Below are 20,888 nucleotides of genomic sequence, written 5' to 3'. Positions count from 1 at the left end.
GGTATGTCAGTATGGAGAATAATAAAGTAATTTTGCTTTGGGCTGCAGGTGCAAGTGGAAGTGGGTCCAGGAGCTAAAGTCAGTACGGGGGTTAGTATACATGCTGAGTTTATCTTTGTGTCTTTTTGTTGTGTAGTCATCAGAGACTCTTTCTTAAAAAAAAAAGTGTTTATTTTGTATGCTTGTTTAGGATGTAGATCCGTTTGATGCCCTGTCTGGCACTTTACCCTCATCACAACCTCTGGCTCCTAAAGTCCCAAAATACACTGGACCAGAGATTACAGAGGTAATGCATGAGTGTTGATATTTGACTGATGTCTGTTTTAAACTTAAAGGATTAGTTCACTTTCAAATTAAAATTTCCTGATAATTTACTCACCCCATGTCATCCAAGATGTTCATGTTCTTCTTTCTTCAGTCGAAAAGAAATTAAGGTGTTTGATGAAAACATTCCAGGATTTTTCTCCATACAGTGGACTTAAGTGGTCTCCAAACGGTTGAAGGTCAAAATTAGTTTCAATGCTGCTTCTACGTGATCCCAGACGAGAAAAAAGGGTCTTATCTAGAGAAACCATCACTCATTTTCTAAAAAAAAATTTAAATTATATACGTTTTAACCATAAATGCTCATCTTGAACTAGCTCTCTTCTTCTTCTCTATTTGAATTCCAGCAGTGTAGACACTGCTAAGTGTATTACTGCCCTCCACAGGTCAAAGTTTGAACTAATTGTTATATACTTGCACTATCATATTGTATATGACAATTTAGTCATATACAAAATTTAGTTTGACCTTCAACCATTTGGGGTCCATTGAAGTCCACTATTTGGAGAAAAATCCTGGAATTATTTAATCAAAAACCTTAAATTATTTTCGACTGAAAAAAAAATAAGTACATGGACATCTTGGATGACATGAGGGTGAGTAAATTATCAGGAAATTTTAATTTGAAAGTGAACTACTCCTTTAAAGGGTTAATTCACCCAAAAATGAAAATTCTCTCATCAGTTACTCTCAATGTCAATACTCTCAATTCACTTTTAAAACACAAGTGAAGATATTTTTAATGAAAACTGAGAAAGCATTTTGACTGTCCATCCATTGAAAGTCTATTCACCTAAAATTCACTTCAAAATGTTCATAAAGAGATTGTAAAAAAAAAAAAAAAATCCATATGAATCGATGAAATGGTTTAATCCAAGTCTTCTGAAGAGACTTGTTCGCTTTATATGATGAACAGATTTAATTAGGGCTTTTATTCATATATAAACATTGATCAGCTAACATAAACTGAAGCTCAACCATACTTGCTTGACGTGTAAGAAAACAACAACCTCTTCTGGAAGCTATATAACACAAGAATGAACCTCATTGGTTCTCACACGTGTCAAGCAAACATGTTTGAGCTTCTGTTTACCATATCTGATGTGTGCATTAATGAATGTTTATATTGTGAATAAAAGCCTAAATTAAATCTGTTCATCATATAAAATGATCAAGTCTCTTCAGAAAATTTGGACTACACCGCTCAATGCATATGGATTAGTGTTACAATCTCTTTATGAACTTTTTGAAGCGTCTAAGTGGTAGTTGCATAGATGGTCAATGGATGGCCAGAAATCTCTCAGATTTCATTTAAAACATTTTCCGTCGAGTTTCTGAAGATGAACAAGATCCTATGGGTTTAGAAAGACATTCGGGTGAGTAATAGATGACAGAATTTTTGGGAGAACTAACCCTTTAAGTAATAATCTTAGCATGTGTTTGTGAATGCTGATTGTTTAACAACCTGTATTTTGCTATACGTGTGTTTTCTAATGGAGTGTATTGCATGTCTCAGCCAAATATAAAACCAGAGAAGGGTGTTTTGTGTGGTGAGAGAGATGACACACTGCCGCCCGGATACAGAAAGGAAGACATGGTCAGTTTGCGATCATACATATTTTTAACCTCTTTCTTTTTCTATTCCTTTCAGCTTATCAGTAGTTAAAGGGATAGTTGAACCAAGTTGAAACCTGTATTTCTTCAATTGAACACAAAATGAGGATTTTGAAGAACATTCTTTTTCAATGTTATTGCATGATACTTTTTCGTACAATTACAATTAATGCGGACTGAGGCTTTTAAGCTTCAAAATGGACAGAAAGGCACCAAAAAGCATAATAAAAGTAGCCCAAATAAGGACTTTAAAGGTCTTCTTAAAGGGATAGTTCACCCAAAAATGAGAATTACTCCGCCTCATGTTGTTCCAAACCCATTTGACTTTTATCTTCAGAAGAGATTTCTGTCCCATTGAAAGTCTTGACATTTACAAAGATCGTAAAATAAATCCATATGAATCGAGTGGTTCAATCTAAGTCTTCTGAAGAGACACGATCACTTCATATGATGAACAGATTTAATATGGGCTTTTATTCACATATAAACTTTGATCAGCAAACATAAACAGAAGCACATCCATACTTGCTTGACACACAAGAACAAACCTCATTGGTTCTTGCGGAAGCTTAATTTTTTTATCACAAATATCTTCATTTGTGTTCCAAAGATGAACAAAATATAGGGATTTGAAACAACATGAGGGTGGGTAAATGATAGGATTGTTGTTTTTGGATGAACTATCTCTTTAAACCATTTGTTTCCCTCTTCATAATTCATTAGTCTTGTTACATCTCACTGATGTGTAGAGTATGTTTTTAGTATGTTTCTGACTGTCTAATCCAAAGCATTTGTTATCTTTTTTCAGTGGGCTTTGAGTCTAAGTAACCAGTGTTTATTTATATATATTTCAGGAAAAGAAAAATCCTGCTGGAGTTCCTGAGAAGCCTAAAGACGTTCCTAAGGTAGGCTTTTACTGTCAGTGTGTTCATTGAGCTGTTGTTTTTAGCCCTTTTCTAATCATGTGACTCCCATTCTTCTAGTTCACACACGTTTGAAGTCTCCAGCGTTTACTTGCCTACACCCCAGCACCACATTATTGCTATTTCCATCACACAGTTATTGTCCCTATTCTTTGTGTCTTTGGGCCTAATTTGGATCATTTAAATGACATCAAGTAATTAGCATAATACACATAAAAACCATGTCCATATAAGGGCATATATATATATAATATATATATTGTGTGTATGTGGGTGTGTGAATCTTTCAGCTTCTTTCTTTTTCTGTCAGTTTTGAATTATTTGAGTGTTTAACTTATTGAATAATCATGATTTCTGCATGAAAACATTTGCACACAATATGCACGGTTAGTGAATGAGGCCCATAGTCCAACTGTTACGCCCAATCATATCATCTTAGACATGTCTCACTGTTATTGTCCCATGTCTTACCACATCTCTTTCTCTATCTGTATTTTAGTGCCAAATATTTAGCTTGATCTAAGGGTGTTGGCTAGCAAACAGAAGCAAACACAAATTCATCACTCATTCACTTTCAGCACATTGTTGCCCAATCAGCACAAACTGTACACACACACATAACCTGTGCTGCATTTCACTCATTCACTCAAGTTTTTTGATAACGCCCATCGCCCACCCTTCAGTTTTCAGAATATTATGATCACAGTCTCACCATTTTGAACAGCTTTCCCGATTGCTTTTCTCTGATCGTACATAGAGGTCTCAGATTATTCAGCTGCTGTTTGTTTTATAAGTTAGCATGTGAACGCAGCATGCTGTTAATGTTGAGCTTTTGGTATGCAGAGGGTGTGTCTGTACTTTTCCTGCCACAACATATGCAGTTTGTTATTCCCCTGAAATTTAGCTTGGGGCTCCCTCTAAAGGTCTTTTCTAGAATTACATTATTATTTTTGACATTTTGCGCACAATTCTGTTTGGTCTTTTTCATTCACGTGTGCTTGTTTGATGTTTTCTGAAAGCCAATAAGCACAGACGATGCGCTGGAGTCCCTCTCTTCTGGGTTTGTGTCTTCTTCAGCTCCTCCTAAGAAGACAGATGTGGTGAGTAGCCTTGACAACAGATTGTTATGTTTGCTGGGGTTTTCAATCTTTTTCATGCCATGCACAGAACTTCAGTTATGAAAATCCCCTTGTGAGGGAATTTTATTTAAATTAAATAAAAATATAAAGCCAGCTTAAAAAAAAAAAAAAAATTGTAAAAGATTATATGGAAAATATTTGCAATTTTTTTTATTTTTAACTTATTATTAATTGTAATAATTATTTTAATAGCTAAAGATAATAATTATTATTTTTATTATTTTAAATTATATTTTATTTATCAATATTTAGTTTTTAAAAATAATTGTTAAAATTAAGTTGTAAATTAACTATTATATTTTTTATGTAATAAAATAATAATATTTAAATGTAAAAATTAAAACTATTATTTATTTTATCAATTTCATTGTACCCAATCACCCTTTTGTGAATAGTTGCATATAGAAAATATTTGCTGCTTTTTTAACATATTATTAACTTTAATAATTATTTTAATAACTAAATAAAAAAAATATATATTATTTTTTACTAATATTAGCCTATTATATTATTAAATTATTAAACCCTGGCTTAAGTCATATCAGATCATTTGATTGTATATATGCATAGTCTTGACTTAATGTAAATGTTTTGGTTCTTTGTATGATATTTATTCACTGTATTTCAGAAAACTGAAACGATAGGAGCAGTCGACGTTCGTTCGGCAGGTATCACCAACTTTGCTCCCCCTCCACCCTCTCAGCAGGTAAGAGCTTTTAAAACACTGCAACAATAATATTAGCATGTCTAAAAACTAAGCACGTCTCTCTCTCCTTGAGCAGAAACAACCAGCAACGTCTCAACCTGCTACTGTTACTAAATCACCTGCTCCACCGGCTGACAAGAAAGCCAAACTGGAGATCCCCGCACAATCCACTAAACCAAAGACAGATGAGGTAAAGTCAAGTTCACCCGTATACTTTTTAAGGATTCAATATTTCTGACCAGTCAACATATTTTTATTATAAATAAAGTGAAATTGTGTCTATTTTCTATTCTAGTCAGACTCCATGTTGCTGGATGCTCTCGGTGCTTTGGGCGACACACTGGGCGCTCCAGAACCACCCAAAAAATCACCTGAACTCAAACCTGGCCAGATAGTTGATGTAACTCTTCTGTTCATTCTTTCATAATTTTTAATAGATTATTTTATTTATTATTATTTTTATTAAAGCGTTATATAGTCTTCTATAGTGTATTTTTGATCTTTAGATTTGTTATAGTTTTATTAATATTTTGAATTAGATTTATTATATTATTTATTGTGTTATTTGTGCTTTTGTCATTTTATCTTTTTTTTTATTTAAAAAAATCTATATAGGTTTAATTTATTTTTACTTCAGTTTTAGTGTGTGTGTATGTGTGTATATATGTATGTATGTATATATATATATATATATACAGTTATGATCAAAATAATAGCAGTGTGTTTAAAAAAAGTGAGTAAAGCTCAAAATCCATATAATTACCTTTATTTCAATACACACAAATGCATTGGGAACACTGCACATTATATTCTAAATCAAAACATCAAGAAAAAAATGATCGAATTTGTTATTACTTTTCAGAAAGTGAAGGAAAAGGAATATTAGGCTGTTCAAAAAAATAGCAGTGTCTGCATTTTTCTTTACAAAGTCACATATTTACTGTATAAACTGAAAAATGCTTAAAGATTTTGCTTTCTTGTGAATCACTGAACTAATATTTAGTTGTATAACCACGGTTTCTGAGAACTGCTTCACATCTGTGTTGCATGGAGTCGACCAACTTCTGGCACCTGTGAACAGGTATTCCAGCCCAGGTCGATTGCACTACACACCACAATTCCTCTGCATTTCTTGGTTTTGCCTCAGAAACAGCATTTTTGATGTCACCCCACAAGTTTTCTATTGGATTAAAGTCTGGGATTGGGCTGGCCACTCCATAACGTTAATCTTGTTGGTCTGGAACCAAGATGCTGCTCGTTTACTGGTGTGTTTGGGGTCGTTGTCTTGTTGAAACACCCATTTTAAGGGCATTTCCTCTTCGGCATAAGGCAACATGACCTCTTCAAGTATTTTGATGTACTCAAACTGATCCATGATCCCTGGAATCCGATAAATAGGCCCAACACCATAGTACGAGAAACATCCCCATATCATGATGCTTGCGCCACCATGCTTCACTGTCTTCACAGTGTACTGTGGCTTGAATTCAGTGTTTGGGGGTCGCCTGACAAACTGTCTGCGGCCCCTAGACCCAAAAAGAACAATCTTGCTTTCATCAGTCCACAAAATATTGCGCCATTTCTCTTTAGGCCAGTCAATGTGTTCTTTGGCAAACTGTAACCTCTTCAGCACGTGTCGTTTTTTCAACAATGGGACTTTGCGAGGGCTTCTTGCTGATAGCTTGGCTTCACATAGGCGTCTTCTAATTGTTACAGTACTCGCAGGTAATTTTAGACTTTCTTTGATCTCTCTGGAGCTGATCATTGGCTGAGTCTTTGCCATTTTGGCTATTCTGCGGTCCATTCGAATGGTAGTGTTCCATTTTCTTCCACGTCTTTCTGATTTTAGTTGCCATTTTAAAGCATTAGATATCATTTTAGCTGAGCAGCCTATCATTTTCTGCACTTCTTTATATGTTTTCCCCTCTCTAATCAACTTTTTAATCAAAGTACGTTGTTCTTCTGAACAATGTCTGGAACTACCCATTTTACTCCGATTTTCAGAGAGAAATGCACAGTACAACATTTGCTGCCTTTGTCCTTAAATAAGGACCATTTGTTTGACATCAGTTTTTTCACAGAATTAATTTAAATTGATTAATCTCTAATTGAACTCCACACTGCTATTATTTTGAACACACCCATTTCAATTAATGATTCAGTTACACATAATCAGCAGCATGCATGTCATGACTGTTGTGTCTGTTGGTTTTCTATTACTCTACTACATCTATTAGTAAAATATTTGCCATGTAGAAATATAATTTCTATCAAAAACAATGATTGATCTGGTAAGTGATGTTGGACTGCTATTATTTTGAACACAACTGTATATATACGTATGTATGTATGTATAGTTTTCTATATGTTTTTAATCATTTGCATGTTTTTGAGCAGGAGAAGAAACAGACATCAGAGAAGAGTGTTGGTCTCGGGGAGAGAGAGGACACACTCCCACCAGATTATAGATTCTCCGAGGAAGAGCTTATGAAATATCCTCCTCCTAAAAAAGAGGTCAGACATTGTATACAACTTACAAAATATTTCAAATCAGTGTCTTCTATTATTCTTATTTAATACTTTACATAATTGAGAATGTTTTATGTTAGCAGAAATGGGTTGTATGAATGGTGTGTTGTGATTGGCTACTGTCACTGGATACTGTGTTCTTATTGGTGGATCTCTCTCTCAGCCCTCACTGAACACAGATGATGCACTGGACATTCTTTCTGAAGGTTTCACGGCCCCTGCAGCAGCACCTGTTGTTAAGGCATCTGTTCCTCCTGCACAGGTAATAATTTATAATCATTTTCATTAAAATGAGACAATATAAGAACAATATTACATTATACAATGTCCATTCTGCCCCACTCTTCACATGTTTGATAATAGTCCTGACCTGAAGACATCTACATAAGCAATATATAGCAGGAAGTGTGGCACATCAGAATGACTATTTTTCTCCTATATTTACCCGATTAAATGCATGTCGTCCACTATTCACTGCTTTCCTAAGGCCACCGGGTGGCTGTGGCCATGTGCGAGGGCCCTTTCAATGCTGCTTGCGGATTTAACACATTATGTGATTCTTGTAATGTACATTCAGGTAGTTAAACACTGTTCATTTGTTTAATCAGGAAAAGAAGAAACCTGATGCAGTTCCAGAAAAGACTAAAGATCTTCCTAAGGTAGGAAATGTGCTGTGTTGTTTTAAGCCATTTGTAGTCACATGCAGTGTTGGGGGTAATGCATTACAAGTACAGATTCACTTTTCATGAAAATGAATAGAAAAATTATAAATAGATGTAACTATAAATAGATGTTAAATAACAGAAGTATACTTTATGTATTTAATCTCACTTTATTAACTAATGTCTTTGCTGCTGACTTCTGATGATCCATTTCAACCACACTAATAAGCAAAATTGACTGCATCCTATTCTGAATGGCAGCACAGCTGAAAGGTTTGAGCTGCGCCCTCTACTGTACAGGCTTGAATTTGCATTTCCTTCAGCCTGAGGCTTATTCATTTCACTTTTGTTGTGAAAGGGACTTTACATTTGCCAAAAATAGACTTTTGGTTATTAAAAAAACAAACAAGCAAGCCTAGTGCAAATAACGCAAAAGTAACATAACGTTGCTTTCCATAAGTAATGCAATTTGTAACTTTTTTACGGAGTAACGCAATATTGCAATGCATTACTTTTAAAAATAACATTCCCCAATACTGCTCACATGTTGTTAAAGCCTCCATTCCACATTTTGTTACTCCTCAAAAAAAGCTGATATTTTATAAAATCAAACAGTTCAACAGTTTCAAACTGTTTAAACACTGGTAATTTTTCAAATCAGGAAACAAAGAAGCCTGATGCAATTCCTGAGAAGACTAAAGACGTTCCCAAGGTAGCAAAGCTTTCTGATCTGTTGTGTTTAGCCTTTTGTTCTTTCTTGTGTGTAACAGCAACAAATATTATTGCATTAAGTAGGTTTAAGCATTCAAATAGTTGTTTAACCACTGGTATTTCTTTAAAATCAGGAAACAAAGAAGCCTGCTGGAGTTCCTGAGAAGACTAAAGACGTTCCCAAGGTAGGCCTTTTACTGTCAGTGTTTATTTTGATATAATGATAGGCTGACAGTACATTATATCACTCATTACACTGCCACTTGCCAAAAAAATGGCATGAAATATTGATTTGATTCGAAATTGCTTTATTATTACAAGGAAGTGACTGTGGAGTGAGACGAAAGAAATGAAACTACTGTAGCACAGCTATGTAAGAAATTGGCTGAATTGGGAGAATGGTCAATAGTACAGTACAGCTTACATGAGATATTTGACGACGAAGGCTGCAATTAAGCAAGTTTACCAGAATGCTTTGTAAGAATGCGAATGGTTAGTGTTTGTCTTACACAGATTGACCTGCTTATTTTCTGTCTTTCTAATCTTCTATTAGCATAAAGCAGATGAATTATCAGCACTGGATGCTCTGGCAGGTGATTTTGTGGCTCCTGCACAGTCTGCTTCTAAGGTACCATCAAATGTCAATAGCTGTGTTTCTATCCAAAGTTGTGAATTTAACTTTTGTGCAAAATTGAAATAATGCATAAAACAATTGCGAATAAAGCAGTTTCCATCCCATGTGTTCAAGAAAACAAAATAAATAGTCACTTCCAGGGAAGTTGGCACAAAATATCTGCAATAAAAATGGAAGTTGCTGCAGTTGGGGAACCACTGTGGCATTTTTCGTACATTGTACATTTCATACTAAATGCAATAAACACATGCAAATCATGTAATCTTGTGTTCGGATGCCTGGTGTTTGGGAACGCAATCAAGGTTCTCATAGGTAATTATACCCAACCATTTTGATGACAGACTTTGGCTCAGGCATTTCAGGATAACCAAACTAACATTTGAGATGCTGTGCAATGTGATTGGTCCACTGTTAGTTTAGATATCCAATCACATCCTTTGTTGAGGCAAAGTTACGTGAGCCTTTGGATTTATTCTGTAAATGTGTTTCCATCATAGTTATGCGCATGATGTCTTATTGGATAAAATAAATGATCCACCTCACAGTTTTTTTGTTTTTTTTTTATGCACATTTTTAGAATCTTGGCATTTTATTCGATACCCCTAAAATCACATATAAATAGGTGAATGGAAACTTGCTTGATTCAAATCTCTACTGTTATTGTCCAGTATTTTTCCTGTATTTGTTTTCACTCAAAAGATGATAAATGTTGTTTTGTTCCCTAATCTATTCTATTCTATTCTATTCTATTCTATTCTATTCTATTCTATTCTATTCTGTTCTATTCTATTTTGTATGCTGTAGGTTTCTTCAGCTGCTCCTCAAAAAATTACCCCTCCAGGCCCTAAGCAAAAACTAGAGACAGATGAGGTATTGCAAATTCTGGACATAAAAGATGTATTGTATATATGAAATTGCTCATATCATTAGTATATATTGTTTTAATATTAGAACCAATGTTCAGCTTTCAGGACCCTATGGATTTTTAATATGGCTCTCTGTGTTTCTCTGTGTAGGATGCTTTCAGCGCTCTGGGCGACACACTGGGTGCACCAGAACCACCAAAAAAACAACCTGAACTCAAACCTGGGGACATCGTTCATGTAATTATCTCATCATTTATGACTCTTCTTTGACTTTTATTGTCTTTTACAAATGTAGATATGGCATTGATATCATTGCTACATTTCTTGGTGCTTTTTTAATAATTGAATGAGCAGGAGAAGGACGTGACATCAGAGAAGGGTGTTCGTGTCGGGGAGAGAGAGGACACACTCCCACCAGCTTACAGATTCTCAGAGGAAGATCTCAAGAAATATCCTCCCCCTAAGAAAGAGGTAATACTGTCACAGTTATTAGCATTAAGTGACACTGATCTTAGTGTTGTCTTTCAGAAACTTCGTTCATGTGTCGTGATCAGTCTCAAGGATGTGTGTGGTGATTGGTCACTGTTGCTGGATCTTGTGATTTGATTGGTGGATGTTTTTTTCTGTCTCAGCCTTCCCTAGACCCCACTGAAGCTCTGGATATTCTGTCTGGTGATTTTACCACCCCCACTGTCCCATCTGCTGCCATGACCCCTGTTTGTTCTTCCTCTAAGTCTCCTGCTAAGGTGAGACTCGTGAACGTCCACATACAGAAGGAAACAAACACAGCTGAGATCTGTTTGATGTCTTAATTGTTTCTCCAATGATATTAAATGTCTGGACATTTTTAAAATCTTTTTGAAAGAAGTGCCTTTGCTCACCAAGGCTGCATTTATTTGATCAAAATACAGTAAAAACAGTAATATTGTGAAATATTATTACAATTTAAAACTGTTCTTAAATTGTAATTTATTCCTTTGATGACAAAGCTGAATTTTCAGCATCATTACTTCAGTCTTCAGTGTCACATGACCCTTCAAAAATCATTCTAATATGCTGATTTGGTGCTTAAGAAACATTTCTTATTAGTATCAATGTTGAATATTTTTGTGGAAACCATAATACAACCATGAATAGAACAGCATTTATTTGAAATAGTAATCTTTTGTAACATTATAAATGTCTTTACTATCACTTTTGATCAATTAAATTCATCCTTGTGGAATTAAAGTATCAAATTCTAAAAAAAAATCTTACTGACCCCAAACTTTTGAATGGTAGTATATGTTTAATCTTAACATCATCTCAATGTTTATTTAAACCTTTCTCATGTCTTTTCTCATTCTGTACTTTAGCCTTCAGATTCAGCTTCAGATTTTGCTTTAGATGCTCTTGCAGGTGATTTTGTCGCTCCTTCTTCTGCATCCAAAGTTCAGTCTGCTGTTTCTGGCCCTCCACATGCTGACAGACAGGTAGATTTCTAGTTTATCCGTATTTGCGCATATTATACATGTTCATATTTTCCTTGTATGCTGATTTTCCTCTTCTACTCTTTGTTGAAGTTGTCAGAAGGTACCTCATCAGCTTTGGATGCCCTCTCAGACACTCTGGGAGACATAAAAGCAGCCCCTGAGCCCGCCCCTGTCCCACCAAAAGCCGTAGTTAAGGTAAAATGCTTTTTAATAACCATGTCTTTCCATACTCACAACTGAGCACCAAGCAGAATCAAGGCCGATTCACACCAGGTCCGATGCAATTACATGACTAAATCTACTTATTTTCGTAATTCGAAAATGCACAAAAACCCCCCCCCCAAAAAACAAATTGTATGACATTTTGAATTTGGTATGAAGGAGTACACACACATCATCTGCCTTAGGTCAAATAACATTGAAATGTTTTTACTATCACTTTTGATCAATTTAATGTGTCCTTGTTGATTAAAAGTATTATTTAAAGAAAAAAATCATACAGACTTTTGAACAGTATTTATAGGCTTCTTTCACAAAATGGTCACGTAAACTAAATTACGACAGTATTGCCTTTTTTTCTTCCCACCACAGGAAAAGAATATAGTGGAGGAGAAAGTTAGTAAACCAGGTGAGAGAGACGACAGCCTTCCACCAGAATATAGGTTCTCAGAGGAAGAACGCAAGGTGACTTTTGCTTCTTCATTATGTATCCATACCATTGGATTTTGTTTATTGACAATTAAAACTAAAGACAAATTTTCCACTTGTTCTTCGCTCTTCTCCGCAGGCATTTATAGCAACAAATCAGAAAGACGTCAAACCAAAGCAGGTACTTTATGAATCATTGAGTGAATCAATGAATATATATATATATATATATATATATAATATAATATATAGAATGTTTAGAATAGATATCATGATTTAATAATAATGTGGAATTTCTTAGAGGTTGTCAAAATGTTAATTGCTTCAGTCTGTTTTAAAAATATTTGTTAAAATGTTTTTAAAAATTATAAAAAATAAAAAAAAAGCTTCAAAGAATGATTTGATGACTCACTCATAAAGACCTCACTTTTTTCATTACTGGATGAATCAGCATTTTTGAACAAATCTTTTGAATTAATGATTCATGAATTAATGACAGTTACATTTTTTAGCAGTCACTTGTCGCCACCTGTTGGTGTAACGATGTAATTGATACAATCTATATTTACTTTCAAAAGGTGATTTACTCTACTTTGATCACTACTGTAGACTTCAGTGTTTATATCCAAACTATAAACTTTTATCCTAGTACTTGGTTGAAAATTTGAGTAATTGTAAGACATCTAATAAATAATAAATAAAGATAATGTGATGTGATGTGATGTGGAAAATACCTAAACATGACAACGGCTCTCTCTGGGTCAGCGGGAGCAGCAATGCAGATTTGAATGTTCTGCTGTGATCGTACTTTTCAAAAGTTAATAGACATAGCCGAATCATTGTGTGGGTTTTTAATTTGAGATTGTGATCTTTTAATGATTAATCATGCAGCTCTAATATATATAAAATTTCAATAAACAAAAACTTGTTCTACTGATTTCTAGATTTCTTTTCATGAGGACCTTGATCATTAAGAATCTCTGTAGACATTTGACTGTTTGTCTGTCCATCTCTCAGACATCAATCGATGACACAGCGGCCCTTGACATGCTGTCTAGTGATTTTTCTGCAGTACCGGCCGTGAAGCCCTCCGCACCTGATGGCAAACACTTCACCCCTGAACCAACACCGCCAACCCATAAGGTACCACGTACAAACCTGCATAAAGAACTACACATTCCCCTAAATGCTTTACACAAGTACTGTGTTTGTTTATTTCTTCATTCGTCTTTGTTTACAGGCAACAGGTCCAGTTTTGGATGAGCTGGCAGGCAAATTGATTCCCAACCTGACTGACCCCAAAGCCAAAGACAGCAAACCAAAGGTAAGAATCAGGCCACAGGTTAACTGGAATTATTAGTCCGTGTAACGCTTTGCAGTTCTTTGTTCAATTCACACCATCAGAATGAACCAAATGAAAAGTTGGCCTCAAACGTTCATATTCAGTTTCTTCAGAATAATTCACAAACGGATAATTGTCACTCATTTTAATTTTCGATTCTACAAGTCTGATTTTTTTTAACAAACATAAAAAATGACTCATTGTTTTGTTTTTCAATTTATATAATAAGCGCTCACGGCTGGATCTTACCAGTACCGCCGGGGCGGGGTGTATGTATTCAGAGCACTGAAGCGTTATGTATAGGCCTATGGCACTCTGTGAACGCAATAATTTATCACCTGCCCTACACTATATGTATTTATCATAAAGTATTCAATGTACGAAGAAACGCAGTTCAAAGAAAAAGACGCAACGCCAGTTTACGCTTTTTTCGTAACTTGAATATGGAAGGCGGTCTGGCGGAAGCTAGATATTTTATTGCATAACTTGTTAAATATGGATATTTTTTACACAAACGAATCGCTTCACTTCAGAAGGACCCGGAGCCGTGTGGAATACACGTAAATGATGGATCGATGGATGTGGATGGAGACACTTTCTCACAAAACCTGTTGTGAGTTCAACAAACTTACTGATTAACGTCCCACTGGCAGTGTTTCAGACATCTCCGTATAAGGACAAGTTCAAAGTAAATCTCTATGAACCGCTCCATTGTGAACGTATTGTACAGAGCTGTCTGAATCACTGCCAGCGGGACGTTAAACAGGAAGTGTTTGTCCGGAGAGAACACAAAAGTTTCTTGTAGGAGCACAAAATTTTGAAAAATATTTTTTCCTCCATTCCCATATTTTTTCAGCCACCATGTCCATTTAGTGGGTCCACTACAATACTCTCTTGATAGAAACTGACTAAAAATAGCTATAAAGAAGAGGAGAATGTCGTGTCTGAAAGCTTTGCCGTCCCTCAGTACGTTGCCACTGTCTTAGATATAGTGTAGGGCAGGCGATAAATTATTGCATGGCCAGACGTGCCATAGGCCTATACGTAACGCTTCAGTGCTCTGCTCTGAATACATACACCCCGCTCCATCCCACGGCGGGACTGGTACGATCCAGCAGAGAGCGCTATTATATAAACTGAAAAACAGAACGAGTCATTTTTTTATGTTTGTTCAAAAATCAGACTTGTAGAATCAAAAATTAAAATGAGTGACAATTATCCGTTTGTGAATTATTCTAAAGAAATGGAAAATAAAAGTTTGAGGCCAACTTTTCATTTGGTACATTCTGATGGTGCAAATTGAACAAAGAACTACAAAGCATTACACGGACCAATTATGGACCCTTTTTTTTTACAGACTGTGATGATGCATTTCCACAGTTTTTCATATTTTCATTTTTAAAACATTTAATATACATTTATAATGCCATACTTTGTCATTATCTTGGCAGTAAATTACAAAAAAACAAAATGAATGCTGCTGCGAGGGTGTTTCTAATACAGCAGCTGAGGGAGTGACGGCAAATTTAGTTTCTGTCTCTATATCTTTTCCTCTTTTGGAAAGTCATGGATATGTTCTCTTGCTATTAGAGCAAATGGGAATAAAAAATTATATTTGCTGTCATCTCCTGTTCACCACTAGAAGTTTACCCAACTATGATGACTTCCGCTTCTAAAGGCTTGTTCAAGGCTCGTTCACATCAAGACTGATAACTATAAAGATAATGATATAGTTCTAAAAATCATTCTAAATATAAAAGAATAGCAGAGTCCATACCACAACTATAATGATAATGGTATAGAAAAACGAAATCGTTGGGATCACTTTCAGAACGATTTTTTTTTCCGGCTGTTGAACGATAAAACGCTGACAGCCAATCAGAATCCATTCTAATTTAAGGGCTCATGCATTTAAAATGCCAGACGACATTCAAGGTCCAGAAAAAGCCACCACTGTTTGACAAGTTAAAAGCCACTTTTCAAGGATACTTTAAAGAAAATCATACCCTCGGAATAAATGGTGAGAAGTAATAACGATGAAATCATTATAGCAAACAGTGTAACATAAAATTACCTCAGGTATCCAGCGATAGTTTCGAAAACATTTTCTTGCTTCCTGTGTACTTATAGTGAAAAAGACTAGGCGTTGTTTTTATTCCACTATATTGACTTTGTCAGCTAAATTTACTGTTAGATTAGATCGATTACACTAGCTATTCACTCAAAACATCGCATGCTGAGGACATCTGCTGGTTAAAGCCTTGTAAATGCAACAAGAACAACAAAAACATGTTGTACACACTTTGAAACCACAGCTTGTGAGTTTAGCATAAACAGACCAGTGTGTGGACACAAATATAGTTATTATCATAGTTATCTTGGTGTGAATGGGCCTTAAGAATCCTAGAAATGTGAAAAGGGTCAATTATCTGGATGCTGAACATTCATGTTCAGGACAGAAAGATCTAGAAGCATCACTTTTTTCACATATTATGTTCTTTCAGAATATTTTATTTCCCCAGTCTTACTCTTTGAAAAAACATATGTAACAGGAGAAAATTAAAAGTAGGACAAATCCATGTATGCCATTTCTGTGTGAGCGCCAGACCCTTTATACTGGTTCAAACCAGTTTATATCAGGGGTCTCTATCTGATTACAGGCAAAGGGGGGCAAACCAAAGCCTAAACCAAAGGTAGGTTGTATATGAAATGAAATGCATGAATTTGGTTCTTATAGCTTTGGCTCATGAACGGCAGCATGGAGAAACACAAACTAAATATCCCATTCTGTCACCATTCCATCAGCTGAAACGCAATCACATGGCTGTATATTTGCATATTCATCCAAAAATCTGGCAGGTTTGCACTGTTTGAGCACTATGGCTGGTTTGATACTCAAAGGCTTTGCATTTACAACTTGCTGAGGAGTCATACAGCATCTGGATCACCTGATTATATAATTTGCACACATTGTAGTGCTGTTATGCCACAAAGCAACCTTCAATTTCACCAAACCACGTGCTTACGTAGAATGTTTGCATACTTGGTTTGCATAATTAAAATTCTGATTTTGTGTCCCAGAAACAGTCAGTAGAAGATTCCTCAGCCACGGACCAGCTGCCCGGTAAAGTGAGCTCAGATGTGGTGCCTTCATCTTCCACAAAGGGCGGAAACAGATAGATTGCACGTCAGTATCTTTACAAACCGCTTTGAATTTGAATTCAGATTTGGATATTATATTCACTCTATGGTTCAAAGAAATGGGGTCAGTATGAAATTAAAGGTGCCCTAGAATCAAAAATTGAATTTATCTTGGCATAGTTGAATAACAAGAGTTCAGTACATGAAAAAGACATACAGCGAGTCTCAAACACCATTGTTTCCTCCTCCTTATATAAATCTCATTTGTTTAAAAGACCTCTGAAGAACAGGCGAATCTCAACATAACACAGACTGTTACGTAACAGTCGGGATCATTAATATGTACGCCCCTAATATTTGCATATGCCAGCTCATGTTCAAGGCATTAGACAAGGGCAGCCAGTATTAACGTCTGGATCTGTGCACAGCTGAATCAACAGAATAGGTAAGCAAGCAAGAACAATTGCGACCAATGGCAGATGGAGCAATAATAACTGACATGATCCATGATTACATGATATTTTTAGTGATATTTGTAAATTGTCTTTCTAAATGTTTCGTTAGCATGTTGCTAATGTACTGTTAAATGTGGTTAAAGTTACCATCGTTTCTTACTGTATTCACGGAGACAAGAGAGCCGTCGCTATTTTCATTTTTAAACACTTGCAGTCTGTATAATGCATAAACTCATCTTCATTCTTTATAAATCTCTCCAACAGTGTGTAATGTTAGCTTTAGCCACAGAGCATAGCCTCAAACTCATTCAGAATCAAATGTAAACATCGAAATAAATACTATACTCACATGATCCGACGCATACATGCAGTATGCATGACGAACATCTTGTAAAGATCCATTTGAGGGTTATATTAGCTGTGTGAACTTTGTAAATGCACTGTATTATAGTCGAGAGCTCGGGGGGCAGGGAGCGCAAGATTTAAAGGGGCCGCAGCCTGAATCGGCGCATATTTAATGATGCCCCAAAATAGGCAGTTAAAAAAATTAATAAAAAAAAATCTATGGGGTATTTTGAGCTGAAACTTCACAGACACATTCAGGGGACACCTTAGACTTATATTACATCTTGTAAAAACTGGTTCTAGGGCACCTTTAATACTTTTATTTAGCAAGGATGCATTAAATTAATCAGAAGTCACACTAAATCCATTTATAATGTTAGAAAAGATTCGATTTCAAATAAATGCTGTTCTTTTGAACTTTCAATTCATCAAAGAATCCTAAAAAAAATTATTTAACGGTTTGGTTTCCAAAATAATACACAAATAATATTACGCATCACAACTGTTTTCAAAATTGTTAAAAAGAAATGTTTCTTGATAAGCATATTAGAATGATTTCTGAAGGATCGTGTGACACTGAATGCTGCAAATTCCATCACAGGAATAAATTACATTTTAAAATAGATTCAAATAGAAAACAATTAATTTATAGAGTAGTAATAATTCACAATATTACTGTTTTTACTGTATTTTTGGCATATAAAAAAATGCAGCCTTGGTGAGACTTCTTTCAAAAATATTAAAAATCTTACCAACCCCAAACTTTTGAACCATATTTCATATTATATTTTTTGAAATGTATTGTATTTTATGGAAGTTTTACTTAATCCATGTGGTTTATTTTTCAGATTTATGGTGCGTCCCCTCATCCCTAACACAAGAAACCATTAAAGGGAGCTGCTCGGACAAGAAATATATTTTATGGTGGACACGGAATGAAACAAAAAAAATATAACTGCACAGAGACACTTAAACAAGTATTTTTTAGAGCCCCCCTCTCCTTCCCCATCCTCTTTTCTCCTAAAGCAAAGCAAAAATAAATCTAATGATCTTTTTGTCTCCTTGTGACTTATAGAACATGTATATACAGAAAGCGCATGTATTGTTGTTCTATTTTCAGTCGTCTATTTTTGGTGTGGTTTTGTGATATAATTTTTCCCCCAGTAAAAAATATTATGCCATATACTTTTTTTTTTTTTTCTTTTCATCTTTAACTGGGGGTCTCTACAGTCTTCCGGCTCACAGACATGACAGTCTATTGCTGTTTGAGGATCTATTGAGACACTAGTGTACATAGATGCCGCAGGTTAGGAGTTCATGGTTTACAGTGCAGGGATCGCAGTAGATGGCCGTGATTATGATGCCTTTTGAATGTTTGTATGATGACACTAGTCAAAAAAGGTTTGTGTGGGAGGTGTTTTTTCTGTGTAGTTTGCTTCCTCAAGTGCACTTACAAGGATGCTCTCGAAAATAACGGTAAAACAATTTTGCAAACACTAAACGCCCCATGTGCCTGTTGTTCATCACAAAAGCCTTGGAAATTAATTGGGACAATTTCATGTTGCACTGCAAAAGTGTTTTCAACTTGATTTCGGAGGTTAAATAGGAACTGTTTAGCTTAAACACAATGTTTGAAATGTTTTCAGAGCCACTGTTAAGTTCGATGTGGTGGGCAAAGTCAGTCTTTCAGGACTCACTTTTTGACACTTTAAAATGTTTAAGTAGCTTCCATAGCTGACAGTAGAAACAAAAACATTACTTTCAAACCCAGCGGTGTCTTCCATGTTTTTTGCTCATAAAATCTTGAAGAGATCTGGATAGAGCGTTGAAAGACGTTGTGTACTATTAATTGTGACAGGATGGTATTTTTAAGAAGGGATTTTTACTCTTAAAAAATAAAACTAATAAAATACATAAGCCCTGTTTGTTTGTTTTATTAGTTTGGAATGTTCTGTTCTTAAAATCTTTATGAAAATAAAGATGTAATGATGATAGGGGCACAGATATGTTGTTTTTTTTGGTGTGTAGTGTTTATGGAGAATGATAGTGGTTCATAAAATAAATCTTAAAATGTAAATTCAGATCATTAGAACTGATTTAGCTCATCTTTATGTATGTTGTGATCAAATCTGCACTGTATTTACACCCTATAGGACTACAACTTAACGTTTCTGGAAGATAACAAAGCACGCAAAGCCCAGTGTTGCCAAGTCCATGGTTTTCATGCAGGTTAAAGGTGATAGAGAGGATTTTTTCGCCGACTGAGAATCCAAAGACTGTTAGTGAGTTTTTGAAATGAGCGCATGCGTAAGAACAACCCCCCTCCTTCACAGCTCACTTCAATGGAACGGCTCCCAAAACTCGTGCACGAGTATTTGAACACGAGTGTTTACCACTGGCATTCGCTGTGTCATGTTTTTTGGATTCATTATGTCGGACTCACCGCAGGTAACTCATAATCTGCAGTTGTTACTCCTGTCTACCTGACAAAAACACTGCATGCAGCGCCTGTGGAGTGTGGAAAGTTACTGGAGAGCGCAGTCACGCTCGTCTCTCGCAAGGAACGTCACGACAGTGATTGACAAGCCAGAGGGCCAATCGTTTACGCGATGATCGCGTAAACGATTGGCTGATGTTTTTAAGGCCCTACCTCGTGCACAGATGATGTATATTAATATTATTCCTTTCAGTGCACCTAATAAATAGTCTTTTATCAGTTAGTAAAGACAGTTTCAAGTAATATTGCAAAAATGTATAAAACAAAACATCCTCTTTAGCACCTTTAAAGGTCGCTCGCCCATTGGGTTATTTTGGGCAATCAAGATTTTCAATTTCTCGTAATATTAAATTACATTTTAGGTTTGTTTCTCGCTAAATCATTGTATACCTATATAGCATACGGCACGATTTGCATGAGATTATTTTGACAACTTTGCCTCTTCCATTCTCTGGGCAAGCTTGAGCAGGACATTTTTTAATTTCTTTCCAAAAAAATAAGGTAGCCCTAATAAAGCTTTAAAACAACATTAAGCTGAGTGAATAATTAGCCTACTGAATTTCCATTTTTGTGCAAAGTGAGTTGAAATGAAATTGTCCAAGGCCAAGTACCTCAGACAGCAACATAGTGTGGACCAGATGTGGGCCGGATCTGGGCCGACACTATGTTGCTGTCAGGGACAGTATACTTCACGCATCCAAAATGGGAATGACGTATTTCCCACTGCAGTCCATAATGACTCCCTTTCTCCGGTTTGAACAATGTAAGGCTGAACACCGTTACTGACGATCATCATTTTGGCTGCGTGAGATTCTCCAGCTTTGTTGTTGAGAAACCGAAGCGCGAGCTGTTAAATCTCCACTCTCTTCTGGAAGTTTAG

General features: G+C 35.6%; 1 protein-coding gene across 29 annotated transcripts in view; it reads left to right on the top strand.

Annotated features, from left to right (window-relative positions):
- cast (calpastatin) overlaps positions 1-19,503 on the top strand; it is a 46,117-nt gene extending 26,614 nt beyond the window's left edge. For 11 of the 29 annotated variants that reach the window (XM_048167104.1, XM_048167101.1, XM_048167109.1 and 8 more), the window contains 27 exons: positions 49-90; positions 191-286; positions 1,841-1,921; positions 2,793-2,843; positions 3,881-3,961; positions 4,629-4,706; positions 4,783-4,896; positions 5,002-5,106; positions 7,104-7,220; positions 7,399-7,497; positions 7,844-7,894; positions 8,559-8,609; positions 8,743-8,793; positions 9,162-9,236; positions 10,047-10,112; positions 10,259-10,345; positions 10,463-10,579; positions 10,741-10,854; positions 11,464-11,580; positions 11,671-11,775; positions 12,172-12,264; positions 12,368-12,409; positions 13,246-13,371; positions 13,469-13,552; positions 16,231-16,263; positions 16,652-16,757; positions 18,360-19,503. In XM_048167104.1, the coding sequence (XP_048023061.1) occupies positions 49-90; positions 191-286; positions 1,841-1,921; positions 2,793-2,843; positions 3,881-3,961; positions 4,629-4,706; positions 4,783-4,896; positions 5,002-5,106; positions 7,104-7,220; positions 7,399-7,497; positions 7,844-7,894; positions 8,559-8,609; positions 8,743-8,793; positions 9,162-9,236; positions 10,047-10,112; positions 10,259-10,345; positions 10,463-10,579; positions 10,741-10,854; positions 11,464-11,580; positions 11,671-11,775; positions 12,172-12,264; positions 12,368-12,409; positions 13,246-13,371; positions 13,469-13,552; positions 16,231-16,263; positions 16,652-16,750 (2,175 nt within the window). In that variant the 3' untranslated portion in view covers positions 16,751-16,757; positions 18,360-19,503. The remainder of the gene's footprint in view (positions 1-48; positions 91-190; positions 287-1,840; positions 1,922-2,792; positions 2,844-3,880; positions 3,962-4,628; positions 4,707-4,782; positions 4,897-5,001; positions 5,107-7,103; positions 7,221-7,398; positions 7,498-7,843; positions 7,895-8,558; positions 8,610-8,742; positions 8,794-9,161; positions 9,237-10,046; positions 10,113-10,258; positions 10,346-10,462; positions 10,580-10,740; positions 10,855-11,463; positions 11,581-11,670; positions 11,776-12,171; positions 12,265-12,367; positions 12,410-13,245; positions 13,372-13,468; positions 13,553-16,230; positions 16,264-16,651; positions 16,758-18,359) is intronic. The other 18 variants (XM_048167119.1, XM_048167116.1, XM_048167120.1 and 15 more) reach the window with 6 other exon arrangements.
- Positions 19,504-20,888: the final 1,385 nt, after the last annotated feature.

The sequence above is a fragment of the Megalobrama amblycephala genome, linkage group LG18 (assembly GCF_018812025.1).
Source record: "Megalobrama amblycephala isolate DHTTF-2021 linkage group LG18, ASM1881202v1, whole genome shotgun sequence".
In the NCBI taxonomy this organism is placed as follows: Eukaryota; Metazoa; Chordata; class Actinopteri; order Cypriniformes; family Xenocyprididae; genus Megalobrama; species Megalobrama amblycephala.
This window is presented reverse-complemented; position numbering and strand designations above follow the sequence as displayed.